The 15464-nt window shown below is 37.7% G+C and overlaps 2 protein-coding genes across 10 annotated transcripts; one reads left to right on the forward strand and one right to left on the reverse strand.

Moving 5' to 3' along the window:
• Positions 1 to 3425: 3425 nt before the first annotated feature.
• On the reverse strand, positions 3426 to 3953 carry LOC110913499. Its single transcript, XM_022158324.1, has one exon. The coding sequence runs from the start codon at positions 3951 to 3953 to the stop codon at positions 3426 to 3428; it is 528 nt and encodes a 175-aa protein (XP_022014016.1).
• Positions 3954 to 7686: 3733 nt separating this feature from the next.
• Positions 7687 to 13349, forward strand: LOC110911175. 9 transcript variants are annotated; one of them, XM_022155771.2, is made up of 4 exons: positions 7687 to 8307; positions 9048 to 9419; positions 9497 to 12973; positions 13055 to 13349. In XM_022155771.2, exons 1-3 carry the CDS (start codon positions 8176 to 8178, stop codon positions 12947 to 12949), a joined length of 3957 nt encoding a protein of 1318 aa, XP_022011463.1. In that variant the 5' UTR covers positions 7687 to 8175; the 3' UTR covers positions 12950 to 12973; positions 13055 to 13349. The 9 variants fall into 9 exon arrangements, with proteins under 9 accessions (XP_022011463.1, XP_022011464.1, XP_022011465.1 ...); XM_022155772.2 differs by having other exon boundaries at positions 9512 to 12973; XM_022155773.2 differs by having other exon boundaries at positions 7687 to 8283.
• The last annotated feature ends 2115 nt before the right edge of the window (positions 13350 to 15464 follow it).

The following is a 15464-nucleotide window of genomic DNA, read 5'->3' on the forward strand; positions in this document are numbered from 1 at the left end:
TCGAGTGGTTCATCTTCATCTTCAATTAGGGGGTCATTATTGCCAAAAGGATATTTCATTGAATGCTCAAGATGTATGCTCCTTTTGAATGCCCCTAATTGAAGAGGTAGATTATTGTACTTCCGGTTTTTCAAAGCTTCGTGAGTTTTTACAAAAGGTCGTCCCAACACTAGAGGAGCGTCATCAAGGATGACAAAGTCGGTTGGGATTACCATTTGATTTGTTTGAACCAAAACATCCTCAACTATACCGATTGATTTTATTACTTTCCGATTGGATAGAAAAATGGGTATTTGAAGTGGAGAAAAATCACTAATACTTAATTTTTCGAAAATGTAATTAGGCATTATGTTAACACAAAGATTTTTATCAATCGTGATATTACTAATAAAGGAATTTTGAAAAAAACATGGAACCGGTGTAATGTTGATTTCAAATGGGTCTTCTTTTATTAGCGAAGTTTGATCGTTAGTTAACTCAATACTTACCGTTTTGTCAATTATAGTGTTAGTGTTTAACTCTTTTAAAAACTTAGCATGAGTGGGTACTAAACAATGATTTTTGAAAGAAGGTGACAAGAGATTAATTTCTTCAAAATTAGACTCTTCTTGAATTTTAACGTTGACGGACTCACCTTTTTCGTTGTTTAACTCATGTGTCGGTTTTTCACTTATTTGTTCTTCCATTTTTACCTCTTCCACTATCTCTTTTTTATTTAATTCTTCTCTTGCGCGGGACTCCTCTTCCCTTGCGCGAGATTCTTTTATGTATCGCGCGATAGTTTTAAGGTGTTCTAATATCCTATCGGTCACTTCGGTGATAGAGTAAGGATCGGGATTTTCAAAGCTTGAATCCGGTTGTTCGATCCTTGGTTCCTCATAATACTCATATGAAGTAGATGGTTCATACCATTGTTCCTCATTATAAGTATATGATGGATAAGGGTCGTAATTTTGTTCTTCATAATACTCATATGAGGTGGGCTGTTCACGCCATGGTTCCTCATAACAAGAATATGAAGGTGGTGACTCATATCTTGGTTCCTCAAAGTATGAGTATGAAGGCTCATACCTTGGTTCATCAAAATATGAGTATGAGGGAGAAGGTTCATACCTTTGGTCTTCATAGGATGTGTATGAAGTCGATGGCTCGTACCTGGGCTCCTCATAGTAGGTGTATGAAGTGGATGGTTGAAATAAGTTACAATATTGCACCGAGTGCGGGTTACCATAATTAGTACAATAGTCTTCCCTATAATCATCCCCATCATAGGTGTAGTTGTAGCCTCCTGAGTATTGATCCATGAGAATCACTCAACAGACCACAACAGAGTCTCGGGACCAGAAAACGAAAATAAAAACAGAAACAGAAGCTGGACACGGCCCCGTGTTCAGTGGACACGACCCGTGTTCAGGGTCTGTATCTGGGCGTTTTAATTAAAAGTTACTGGTTTTGTGCAGCACGGGGGCGTGTTCAGTGAGCACGACCCCGTGTTCAGACTCTGTATCTGGGTGTTTTATAAAAAATATCCAGCACGGCCCCGTGTTCAGGCTACTGTAAATGCAAACTAAACTAAAATGCAGAAAAATGTGCGCGCGTTTTGAAAAAGTTTTGAAAAACTGATTAGGCCGTCGATTTTAAGCCTTCTTAAAATCCTTGTGTCCCCGGCAGCGGCGCCAAAAACTTGATGCGTGTCGTGTGTTATAGGTTTTTTAATGTATATTTTAAGCTTTTTTACACTTTTTAGCCAAGTTTTAAATTTATAAAACACGATATTTACTAACACTAAACACACATATGGGCAAGTGCACCCATCGTGGACGTAGTATAGTGTTGGTAAGATACCGAGGTCGTCCAAGGACACAAGAGCTTTTAGTACCGGTTTATCCTCAACGTCTAATCAAATCAAAAAGTTAGAAAAAAAGTTATTAAACTAGAAAAATAAAACTAACTAAAATGCTGAAAAATAAAATAAACGTAAAAACAGATAGACAAGATGAATCACTTGGATCTGACTCGTGTGTAGTGTAACCTTTGATTATTTCCGCACTTTTGCAATTTTTAAGAGATTATCTTAGTTATTGTAGTAGGCCCCCCTTTTGAAGGTGACGTTACCCTCAACCCAGTAGTTTGAGTCAGCAAGGATACAATCCTAAAGGGTCGGATTATTGAAAGATAATTAATTAAGTTATTAATGCATAATGTGGTAGGACCCTCTTTTGAAGGTGACGTTACCCTCGGCTAAGTAGTCTGAGTCAGCAGGGATACAGTCCTAAGTAGCCGGGTTAAAGTTTTAATAGTAGTTTAACTTATGAGGGGATCAAAGAGTTTGGACCCCCGCCATCCAATACCGGTGGGTATTGAAGGAGGTCCTACTAAATTTGACACAGGTCCTTTGCAGGATCTATACACTGAACAATGGCAAGACTCTTACCAAACCGTTCCCTTAACCCCCGATCAGGTAGCCAACATATCTCCATATAGACCGTGGAGATATGAATGGTGAAAATCTTTTATTTTATATAGACAGTAAAATAATGCCAAGACACCACGGACAAATGATAAGGAAGAATCACCTTCAACATAAGAAACTAGTTATTACATAACCAAATAAAAAGTGCGAAAAGATTAAAAATAAAAAGTATTACACTAAACACTTGTCTTCACCAAGTGATGTACGAGACTTAGGTAAACATGGCCTTTGATTGTCAAGAACTCTTACGATCAATCTTGGATCCCGAGACGACTCACACACTCTATGATGGACAATGGATGATGGTGTTGTGATCGTGGTGGGTGGTAGTTGAAATGTGAGAGAGGTGGTGTGCCAAGGGATGAGTTGCAAGTGATCCAAGCACTCCTATTTATAGGCTGAACAGAAGCTCGGGCACGGCCCCGTGTTCATTGGGCACGACCCCATGTCCATCCTTCTCTCTTTCTTCATCAATTGCAGTTTGTCTACATTAGTTGACCACGCTCCCGTGTCCGCTGAGCACGACCCCGTGTGCAGAAGCGTATCTGTACTATCAAGATTTCCCTAGATCCTGCGAATCTTAGAGTTGACCACGGCCCCGTGTCCGCTGGGCACGGCCCCGTGGTGGGCGATAGAAGCTTCTACAACTTTGTCTTTTCTGGTGACACTTGGGCACACCCTCGTGTTCATTGAGCACGGGGCGTGTTCAGCCTTCTGTTCTCTTGTTTTGCTTGGGAAGATGCTGTCGGGGAGGCCGGGCATGCCACGTTTGTTCCTTTTCTTGTATTTATGTTAGATTTAACTGCCTTTTTGCTTCTTTTGTTTATTTGAGCTCATTTAATCTTGAAAATACAAAAGGAAGACAAAAGCACACTTTTTCCAACATTAGTACTAAAAAAGGGTTAGTTTTATGTCATAATTGATGTAATTTATATGTTGCATTTTGTGCACATCAAATCTCTCTTTGTTTCTCATCTTGTGTCAAAAGAGAATAAGCTTTGCTTATAGCAGGTAATGGTTGCATCATCAGAATATTACCCCTAACATTATCATAACTAGGATTTAATCCCATTAGGAATTGAATTAACCTTTGTTCTTCGTCCTTTTTCACAATTTCAGCATATGTACCACAGGAATATGGAGAAATAGTAGATAAAGAACTGAGTTCACCCCAAATTCCTTTGCTCTTTGTAAAAGAAGCCGCAATACTGCTACTTCCTTGTGAAATTTCACATAAACTCTTTTGTAATTGATACATCTTTGCACCATTAGCATGTCCATATCTATCATTTAGTTCTGTCCAAAGTTGAGCAGCACTCTGCACATACAAAACACTTTCACTAATATCCTTGGATAATGTGTTAATGATCCATGAGATCACCATATCATTACAGCGATTCCATAAACTAGGGTTTGCAGCACTTGCAATTGTTCCATCAACAAAACCTAACTTGTTCTTTGCAGAAAGTGCAATTAACATCGCCCTCTTCCATGATCCAAAACCGATTCAATCAAGTTGTTTAGAAACAAGAATCATCCCTGGATGATCTAAGGATGCAAATAAAACGAATTTGAAGGATCAATTGTTGAATTCATTTGAGTATTCGTTGAATTTGATTGAGGCAATGAAAAACAAACGAGCAGAATTAAAGACAAACCTGAAACTGAAGAAGAAATCGAGCAGAAATCGAATGAAAGAATCAAGATTGAAGAACGAAAATGATGAAGAAATATGAATCAGGAGCAGGATCGCTCTGATACCATGTAATTTTGAATGGAATGAATTGGGGGAAAAGTGAAAACTTTATTGAAGATGAACTATTATATAACCCTAATTACAAATAGAAAACTAACGTCCAACTAACTACTAACTGAAACAAGTAACTATCTAACAGAAACAAAACGACTACCTAATAATATAAAATGCTGATTAAATAAACTAACACATATACCTCCCGTATGAAATATTGAAATACATGTATCACGTCTTGATTAGTAAAAGAATTCAAAGGAAAAACAGTCAATTCTCTATATGTATATATGTAAATGTAAATATAAAATGACATAAGTATGAATTTTTTAAATAAAAATAGAATAAGTATGAAATTTTTTAAATAAAAATAGAAGTAAATGATTAACAAGTCATATCAACTAAAGGACAAAAACATGTGGGGGTTGGGAATGGGGTTTGAGCCCGACTCGACTCAGAGTCCCAAATCAAGCAAATATTGGTATCGTACAAGTTTGTTTCATATGCCTTGGACCATTTGATTGGCTATCCAGTCATTTTCTGTTCTTTTTATAATTATTATTTACTTTATAAATAATATATATAGGTATTAAAGAAAATACTAACTTAAACTTAATATTCAGACGTCTTTAATATTTTATAGTAATTATTAACTTTTATAACTTTAATTTGATTACAAAGTCATCACAAATATGTTTATGTTTACTTTAACACAAAAAAACAAACATGTACTTTTGACTTCTGAGGCCAAGATGATGTGATTTGTTATGATTTATGAACGGGTAAAACCACATTTATTTTCAGAACTTATTTATGATCCACTGAAACACCATATAATATATAAATTAAGATTTAAAAAATAACTATACATGTAAAATATAATATTGTCCATTGTAAAAACTTCTACTTAAGACTAAAATGTAGTGCTGAAAATGCCACTTTCATTGGATTATCTATTAGAATCGAACCTATAATTGATGTTTTGGTTTTTAGATTATTATAACAGGCCATTTTCAATTATAAAAAAAATCCGTTGCTTCATTTATATATATATATATATATATATATATATATATATATATATATATATATATATATATATATATATATAGGTAGAGGATCCTGTAAAAAGTGCTAGAAGTGTGAGAAGTGTATTATAACACTATATATAATACTATATAACACCATATAAACATCTTATAACAATATGTAACACCATATAATACCATATAACACTATGTAACACTATATAACATTATATAACAAATATAACACTATAGTTTGTCTGATAGCATGTCTATGATAGATGTATAGTGTTATATTTGTTATATAATGTTATATAGTGTTACATAGTGTTATATGGTATTATATGGTGTTACATATTGTATACGGTGTTTATATGGTGTTATATAGTATTATATATAGTGTTATAATACACTTCTCACACTTTAGGCCCTTTTTACACTATCCTTACCCTATATATATATACACAAATATAATTATTCAATAAGAAATCAATTTAACTAAAGAACTACTTTCTATAGTATAAAACACTTTTACATGTTTTAAATGCGATGCACAAAATGGACATATACCTATCTCTCTTTCTCTCATGTTACTTTTGATTGTCTTTCATGCACTATCTACAAGCACATTATGTAGTTGTCTACCTAAAACTCGTTATATAGATATAGATATATGTGTGTTGGGAAAGAATCATGTGAGAACCATAGATTACTTAGGGTGAGGGGTATAGTAGCGGGGACTTGTAGCGGTGAGTTGGATTCACCGATCGGTGACCACCCCCTACTGTTTGAGTCACCGAAATTTTGCACTTTTTCGGTATATATTCACCGATGCGGGAAGAGGAGGGAATGTGGAGGGAGGGAGGTTTAATGGTGGGTCCCAACCCCTTTCAACCAATCACAATTTTTTTATTTTTTAACCTACTCAAACACCCTAGGGTGTTTGACTATACCCTCTGATTGAGTGCAAAATGAGGAGTAGAATGGAGAGTTGACATGTCATAATATTATTGGGTAGTATTTCACTCAAACACCCTAAGGTGTTTGACTATACCCTCCACCTTTAAGAACATAAAGAACCGGTATCAACCAAATAGTTTTCTTTTTAGTTTTTTCTGCTTATTATATATGTTACCAATATTTATAAAAAAATAAATAAATAAAAAATAAAATATATATGTATATCGACGAATTACATGTAGTTTGTGAACTACGTATATATACCTTGTATGCGTCATATATACATGTATCTTCGTGAACTACATACATCATATATGTTGGTCGTCAATCTACCTATATATATTTAAATTTTTTTATTACAATTGTTAACTTTTAATAAAAAGTAAAAAATTTTCTTGGTTGACGGTTGGTTTAATAACTCTTAGCAATCAATCCTTTTATTTTATATACTTAATAATCTTTGAGGGTAGTTTTGTCATATATTATATGTAATTTTTTGATTACATATATGTAAATAGGTTTTTACATAAACTTGTGTTTAGATATCATGTCATAAAAAAATACATATAATAACCATAAAAAATAGCCTCAAATAATATAGATTTAATCTCACAATAATGACAAAATCTTAAAAAATGAAATTAAGATAATAATGACAAATTCTCAAAAAATGAGTTACAAATAACAAAAAAATGGTTTAAATCCAGTTTTTTCATCTTTTAAATTGAATTAACTTTTACAACTTTTTTTCTCAATTACATCATAAAATCGAGATTTTTACATCTATAATTTTAGTACATCACCACTATATAACCTTAATTGAAAAACAAAGTTTACTTTTTTAAAAATATCGATACCGTGCATAATTATACACATAATTGTGTGTAATTATATACCAAACAGTTTAACCGGTTATATACTGTTCGGTTTAAACCAGTTTTTAAAACATTGGTTTTGGTTACACGAGTATATATAACTTAACATAGTAACGCATATTCCCAGTTCCCATCTTGGGTATGTTTGACATGGAGCTTTTATGAGTTTCTAGCTTTAAGCTTTTAAGAAAAAGCTCATAATCAATAAAAAGTCTTGTTTGGTTGAAAGAGCTTTAAGCTTTTAGGTTAGGAGTTTGAATCTTTTGGTTGAACGCTATTACTAGTAGCGTTTAGAAGGAGCTACAAGCTTTTAGGGAAAAAATGACTATTTTAACCTCTAAAAATAAGAAACTTTTTAATGCACCAACTTTCTAAATTTTTAGTTATGTGCATTTTAGTCATTTTATACATTTTATTAAAAGCTCCAGCTACTCTACCAAACACCAAATATATATAAAAAGCTATCGCTACTAGCTACCAGCTATCAGCCACCAGCTACTTTTCCCAAACATACCCCTTATATATCTATAGACAAAACGACAGCGTATAACCCCAAAGTAGAAAACTTTCCCCTAGACAATAGTCAACACATGAGCTCGTGACCACGCCATCACCGTTTCGCGTTCCATCACAACCCCGTCTCTCTCTCCTCTCTCCACTCTCTCTCTCTCATCTCTCCCGATCAAATTCCATCTTCCCCTTCTCTCTCCTCTCTCTCTCTACTCTCTCTCCTCTCCGCCTGCTCGCAAACCCTCACCAAATCCCCCAATCCTCCAATTCCCCCACAGATCTAACCCTAATCCCCCCCAATTCCACCCACCCCCAATTCCCCAATCAAAAAAACCCTAATTCCCCCAAATTCCAAACATCCGTTCGGTTATCGATCGATTAATTGAACTTTTGGCTGTTTGAATCTCGATCTGGAACAGTTGAGGCGGTTACGGAGGTTCATGATCGGTTAATTGAAGGAGCTAGGGTTTGGTTAGATATATAATAAAAAAGGGGATCGGAAAAGTGGCTGATGGTTGAAGTCGCACGGTACGGAGAACAACGAGATTTGATTAATAAGAGTGATGATGGACGATTATTGTTATGTATGGGCGGTGGGAAGGTGAGTTGTGGTTCCACCGGTGGCACATGTGGCCGGTCCCATCTTCCTCCACGCCGTCTGTAGCTGCTCAGAACAATTCATTCGTATTTGTTGATACTAACTCTTTCTCTAAAGTATATCTATCATATGTATATGTTTTGTTGTTTTAGGGTCTGTGTATCTGTATGTGTGTTTGTAAGTTAATCTGCTTTCTCAAAAGTGTGTGTGTATATATATATATATATATATATATATATGTATTTATGTATGTTTTTTGTTTGTTTCAGTGTGTATTGTGTTTGTAAATTGTTGATCTTCTTGACTGGTATACTTTTTTGAGTGTTTTTTTTTTTGTTAATTAGGATGATATTGGAATGCTATGATGGTTAGTTATTACTCGGAATTGGTTGTTCGTACTGTAATTTATGGTTACAATTAGGTTTATATTCATTAGTAATTTATTCATTACATGATATAAATCAATCTGCTTGCTTTCTATTTGAATTGACGGTCTAGTTATACATAACGTGTAGTTTTCTTTTGGATTTATGGTTATCTTTGATTCTTATTAGTTCGTTTCATCATCCACTACTGTAGTTTGTTTGAATCTTATCAGTTTATTGATTATTGAGTTTGTTAAGCAAGGTGGAAGCTTCATTAGTCACCTCGTGTTTTCTTTGTGTGTGATCTTACTTTTTTGCATTATTTATGTGTCTGTAAATATATTATTTCCTACTATTTGTCATCATAATTTGGATACATTTGCTACTAACATGTGAACATATGCTTTTAACTTATTCCACTTTTTATTATTTCCTTTTTTAGCTGAGTTAACAGTATCTTCTATTGGTTTAATCTGGCTTGTTTCTTGCAGGATGGTCGAAAGATTAATGTTGGCGACTGTGCTCTGTTCAAGCCATCCCACAATTCCCTTCCGTTTGTTGGAAGAATTCGTAAATTAAAATTAGGAAAAGAAAACAATTTAAGTCTTTGTGTGAACTGGCTTTACCGACCTGCAGACGTAAAGCTTAAAGAAGGTGCTCCGCTGGAAGCAGCACCAAACGAGGTTTTCTACTCTTTTCACAAGGATGAGATACCTGCTGCATCGTTACTCCACCCGTGTAAAGTCACATTTCTTCGTAAAGGTGTTGAATTTCCTCCAGGGATATCCTCATTTGTGTGCAGACGAGTGTATGATATTGAGAGCGAGTGTTTATGGTGGTTAACTGACAAAAACTATATTAACGTAAGTACAATTGTTCATTTGTTTGATTTTTTTTGTTTCGTATCATCTGTTGAAAGTTATCTTGATTGGATATGTAGTCTTTTTTAACACAGAAACTGCAAGAAGAAGTAGACCAGTTATTAGATAAGACGTCGATAGAAATGCATGGAGCAGTGCAGACCGGAGGTCGGTCTCCGAAACCTATAAATGGTCCGAATGGGTCCGCACAACTCAAACCTAGTTCTGATAATGTACAAAATAGTTCATCTTCCATTTCATCACATGCCAAGAGTAAGAAGAGAGAGCATGGTGCTCACAATTCAGAATCTGTCAAACGCGATCGTTTATCTAAAGTAGATGATGCCGATTCCGGTCAACTTAGACCAGAACGTGTATTAAAGTCCGAGATCGCTAAAATTACTGATAAAGGAGGGTTGTTAGATTTCGGTGGAGTTGAAAAACTAATACAGCTCATGCGACCTGATAGTACCGAGAAGAAACTAAACCTAGCTTGTCGGAGAATGCTTGTTGATGTAATATCGGGTACTGACCGATTCGATTACTTAAACCGGTTCGTTCAGCTACGGGGCTTGTCTGTTTTAGATGAATGGCTTCAAGAGATTCACAAGTGTAAAATCGGTGATGGTAGTCCTAAAGAGAACGAAAAATCCGTTGAGGATTTTCTCTTTTCGTTACTACGCGCACTCGACAGGTTGCCCGTGAATCTTCATGCTTTACAGACGTGTAATGTCGGGAAGTCTGTGAATCATTTACGTAGCCATAAAAATTCTGAAATTCAGAAGAAAGCTAGAAGTCTGGTCAGCACATGGAAGAGACGCGTAGAAGCCGAAATGAATATTATCGAAACAAAGTCTAGTACAAGTCGAGGTGGTTCTTGGCCAAACAAGTCGATGATTTCGGAAGTTTCTCATGTGGGTCCTAAGGGTTCTACTTCACAACCTTCTGTGATAAAATCTCAACGGCCAAAACAAAGCTCGGGTGAAGTTGTAGTCAAATCACCAACATCTCTGGGGTCCACAAAACTGTCACCGTCGTCCAGTCAATCTCCGAACAATAGTCAGTCGTGTTCTAGTGATCATGGGAAGACGGGGACGTCGAGCGTAAGTAAGATCTCGAGTAGCGTTTCTCATAGTAAAAACTCAAGCAACGGTTTTCATGCATCTACAATCCTGGGAGTTCAAAAGGGATCGCCAACGAAGCATACGTCAGAAAGAGTATCTGACGTGTCACTTGTAGATAACGGTAGCAACCCGAGGCTCATAGTGAGGTTGCCAAACACTAGTCGAAGTCCCGTACAAACTGCAAGTGTGGAATCACCTGGAGATTCGTCGACGGTATCTGGCAAGGGCTCGGTTCCAGTACCTTCCGAGAAGCAGGATCTGAAAGTAAGTAGAAAAATTGACTCCGTCAGCAACGTACAAAACACAAACACGGCTAAAGGACTGGTTGTCTGTGATGAAGAACATGGTAAGAAAGATGCATCGTTCGGCAGTGGTTCGTCATCAGGGATCACTCCAAAACCGGGGAAACTATACGAGCCATCTTATAGCTCGATAAACGCGTTGGTGGAGAGCTGTGCGAAGTTTTCTGAAGCTAGTGTGCCTCCATCGGGTGGTGATGTTGGTGGGATTAATCTTCTTGCCAGCGTGGCGGCTGGCGAAATGACGAGATCCGATGTGTCACCTGCGTGTTCTCCAGGTAGTAACTCGCCCGTACGTGAAGACTCCTCTTCTGTCAACGTTGCTAAGTTAAGACAAACGGCTAATGATGTAGGTCACAGTGAAGATAATATCAGTGTGGCTAATGGTTCTGTCGGTGGGGATAATAGTACACAATTGGTGAATATGGACACTGACGTAAAGCCTGCGGGTTTGATAGAAGATGCTTCCGTGAATGCTACGAATATGAAACCGAACAGTTTAAGTTCATTACAGGAAGACAAGTGTGTTGATGATAAACCGGTTAAAAGCACCGTGGGTCTGGGTCCGGGTCCACCTGATGCAGCTGCTGCAACTGTAAAAACCGAAACACAGATAAACGAAGAATCGGCTTCTTGGTCGTCTTCAGATATGCATGCGGATGAGAAGAAATTGGTGCACAAACGGTCGACAGATGATGTTGATTTAGCACCAAAGTTTGAAGAGAATGATGACAATAAAGCCGAGCATAGTGCAAGACAAAATATGGATTCTGGCACTAGTGAATGCGCCCATGAGAATATGGAAAACGACGGAAAGACCCCTGTGTCTGAAAAATCTAATGATGTAACCGAGCCCGAGCCCAGTTGTGTTGAAGATCGTACAGTAAAGTTGGACTTTGATCTGAATGAAGTTCTTCCTAGTGATGATGGGGTACAAGGCGAGGCTGAAAAGGCTGCTCTTCATACACCTAGCACGTTACCTTCCAACAATAAAAATCGGTCTGGTTTGATTACAGTAGCTGCCGCTGCCAAAGGACCGTTTTACCCTTCCGAGAGTCTTTCCCGAGGTAAGCCCGAGCTTGGGTGGAAAGGTTCCGCTGCGACCAGTGCGTTCCGTCCAGCAGAACCACGAAAGGTTGACGTTCCAGTTCCTGATAACCGTACAACTAAACCGGTTCGCCCTCTTTTTGACTTTGATCTGAACGTTGGAGCCGAAGATGCTGGTCAAAGCAATGCACCGTCAGGACTGGATCTTGATCTAAACGCATCTGAGGAGGGTCCGGAGGTTGTCCAGCTGTCGATAAGTAGACCGAGGTCATTTCTACCTGGCGGGCCGAATTCTTCACGGGACTTTGACCTGAACGGGCCTGGTGTGGAAGAAGTCGGTGGCGAATCGGTATCGTTTTCCAAAAACGGTATGCAGTTTATGTCCGGTGTTTCTAATGTCAGAATGAATAATATGGATATTGGAAGCTACTCAACGTGGTTTCCACCGAACAATACCTACCCAGCGATGACCATCCCGTCTCAACGAATGTTGGCTCCTGTCGCCAGCACGTCAGTTAATCCCGAAATGTTCAGGGGTCCTGTCTTGTCATCATCTCCCGCAGTTGCGTTTTCGTCCAGTGTACCGTTTCAGTATTCAGCTTTCCCATTCGAGACCAATTTCTCAATACCGTCAATGTCGAATACGTTTTCTTCGGTTTCAAATGCTTATGTGGATTCTTCATCGTCTGGTGGTGGGCCGATTTGTTTTCCGACTATTCCTTCGGTGGGACCTAACGGTGTGGTGTCAATGCCGTATAGGCCGTACTTTATGAGTCTACCTGGCGGCGGTTCGAGTAATGTTGGTCCTGACGGTAGAAAGTGGGGTAGCCAAGGTCAAGGTCAAGGTCTAGATCTAAATGCAGGTCCTGGAGGCGGTTCGGATGATAAATTGCCTTTTGCGTTAAGACAGTTACCTCTTGCTGGTTCTCAAGCCGTAGCTGATGAGCAGTTAAAGATGTTTCAGCAAATGGCGGCAGGTAGTGGCGGCGCACCGAAACGGAAAGAGCCTGATGGCGGTTGGGACGGTGATAGGATTAGCTACAAACATCCACATTGGCAGTAAGAAATGGTGTTGTTGCAATGCCTGGTGAGTCTTCTTTTGGTTCATATGCGGATTCGGGGTCAATTCAGTCGTTTACAATGCTCATGTGTTTGATGTGATTTGCAGGGAAGGTGTCTGGAGACCGAACGGAATGTTGGGTTTCGTGAAGAATATCCCCCCTCGTGACAAAACCGTCTTGGTTGGTTGTGGGGGTTCTGTAATGCATAGGGTTGAGTTGTTGCTTGATATAGTTTGAACAGAGTGTGGCCTGTGTTGATGTTTAACTTGTGTTCAAAGCATTTGCCCACCTGAAACAAAACAAAACAAAACAAAACCAGGGAATTGGTTTCAACGGATATATGTAGAGTGCCAGTTCTTCTGGGTTTAGTTTATTAAATTTTATTTCCTTTTTCTGTTGTTTCATGCAAACTTATAATTGTTTACCTGTAGCCCGGTTACGACTGGGTCGGGTTAGAACTATGTAACAATAGTGGACCGAGTAGCGTAAACAGCCCTTTTCTGGGCCTTGTTTTTGTCAGCAAGGGCTGGGTCTGGCTTGCGGTATAACCAGAGACCAAGGATTGGTCCGGTGATGCCACATCTGATGGCCAAAAGTCCTGGCTAGTTTATGGTTGTTTTCTTATTTCATACTCTTTGGATTCAAAGTATACTTTCTTCCTTGTGATATGAGTTGACGTTTTTGTTGATGAAAATTTAATTACTTTGGATTGAACATGCATAGCGTCACCAAAATTGTGATTGCAACCATCAAGCTACTATAAAAAATGAACTGCAATGTAAATAGCAAATAGGTGGTTGACTGTTGTTTAGCCGGTTCTCATAAGAATTTTGGGTTATTTCGCTAATTATGGATGTAAAATATAACAAGCATACTTGCTGGATGTGTTATCTCAGTCGTTGGTCCGATTAGGTTAAGATCTGTTATTTGGGTCGTTGGTCCGGTTAGGTTAAGTTCATGTTTCAAGTTTCAACTAACTTGTTTAGCTTTTATTACATCTTTAAAAAATGACTAGTGTTAAACCTGATTTTTTAAATCGTGAACCAAATTATATAAACCTCAAATTGATAGTCGGTTTGTTGATCCAATGCGTTTTAATGGTTTATGAACACTCAAAATCGCAATGGTATTATAATAATTTCGTAAATAAATCATCAATAGTACATCGATATCACAATCATTTGTGATCTGTAAAAGGTGAGCCCACGCGTCAAACTACACTTGTTCTGGTCATCTTTCGCTCTCCAACTTTCACATTCATGTTTATGACACGAATAAACGTCTAATAAAAAAATACACCATGTAATTTTATACACTTTTTAAAATAATTAATATAAAATAGATGACTAGGCTCCATCATTTCTCCTTAGTACATAAAACATAAAAATAGTTAAACGAGTCGTTTTCATGCTTAATACTTGTGTTAATCACCTAGTCTCTAATCTGTTCAACACGATTAGACGTGTTTTGCCAGTGCCAAACTCATACAAATGCTACATGCACGGGTGGGTGTACGGTCTTGAATTGGAGATGGAAGCCGAAGCCGAAGCGTGAGCTTCCAGGGTTTGATCCGAGGATGTTTTTAAGGGGGTAACCGATAGGGTTCATAAGTGATTCAGTCGCAAGAAAACATGCAGATTCGTTGTTTTGTTTCTTTTGTGCATGATGATTCATGCATTCATGTCGATTTAATTGTTAGTACACCACTTTTTATGGTTTACTAAAATAGTATCTTCAACTTTTTTTCCCATAGCTATAAGAATCTATCACCCAAAAACTCAGAAGTCACACCAACCACTAGAACTTACATAAATGCAGCTTACACTAAACAGACAATTCATTCATAACTAACCCTCCTAACCATCTAGCGTTTTTTAATTAGCGAAACTAGAAAATATGTCTATACACTTTCAACTAATTTCGTTGCACAAATCTAGAGGTGTACAAAAAACCCGACCCGCTTCACCAAAAAACCGGTTTGGCCGAAACTGTATTGACCCAAGACCCAACCCAATAGTTCGTAGCCTCATTCCCTAAGACCGATTTGGACCTAACCTGATTTTTCAACATGTAAAAAAACCATTTATTTTTTTCCTAAGGTTTGAACCCGACCCCAATCGTTTTGATAGGTTCGAACATTTTCCCTCCTAAACCCCGAACCGGTTTTCTACAAACCGATTTTTTTTGTTCACCAACCCAGTTCAGTTCATTACACGAACTCGTTTTTCTAGAAAAACCGAAACACCTCTATTCAAACTGCTCCTAACCAATCCAGTTCGGAATAAACAATCAAAATGTGTTCATATACGTTTTTGTAGCAAGCAAAAAAACGGTTAAGGGGAGAAGGGGGCGACATAACAGTGTTAAAAGCATAAAGCTCGTATCAATCCAAGTTTAAACGAGCTCAAACTTGAACTTCATGGAGAAAAAGCGACATAACAGAGAAGGCTTAAAGCTTATATCGATCCAACATGACCATAATATCATCTAAAACAACATTTCAAGACCATAATCATC

This window comes from Helianthus annuus, chromosome 15, assembly GCF_002127325.2.
Source record: "Helianthus annuus cultivar XRQ/B chromosome 15, HanXRQr2.0-SUNRISE, whole genome shotgun sequence".
Lineage (NCBI taxonomy): Eukaryota > Viridiplantae > Streptophyta > Magnoliopsida > Asterales > Asteraceae > Helianthus > Helianthus annuus.

Coding starts and splice junctions, on each gene's coding strand:
- LOC110913499 (XM_022158324.1), bottom strand. CDS start 3,953: ATGTTAATTGCACTTTCTGCAAAGAACAAGTTAGGTTTTGTTGATGGA.
- LOC110911175 (XM_022155771.2), top strand. CDS start 8,176: ATGTATGGGCGGTGGGAAGGTGAGTTGTGGTTCCACCGGTGGCACATG. Junction 8,308..9,047: donor ATACTAACTCTTTCTCTAAA/GTATATCTATCA, acceptor TGTTTCTTGCAG/GATGGTCGAAAGATTAATGT. Junction 9,420..9,496: donor CTGACAAAAACTATATTAAC/GTAAGTACAATT, acceptor TTGGATATGTAG/TCTTTTTTAACACAGAAACT.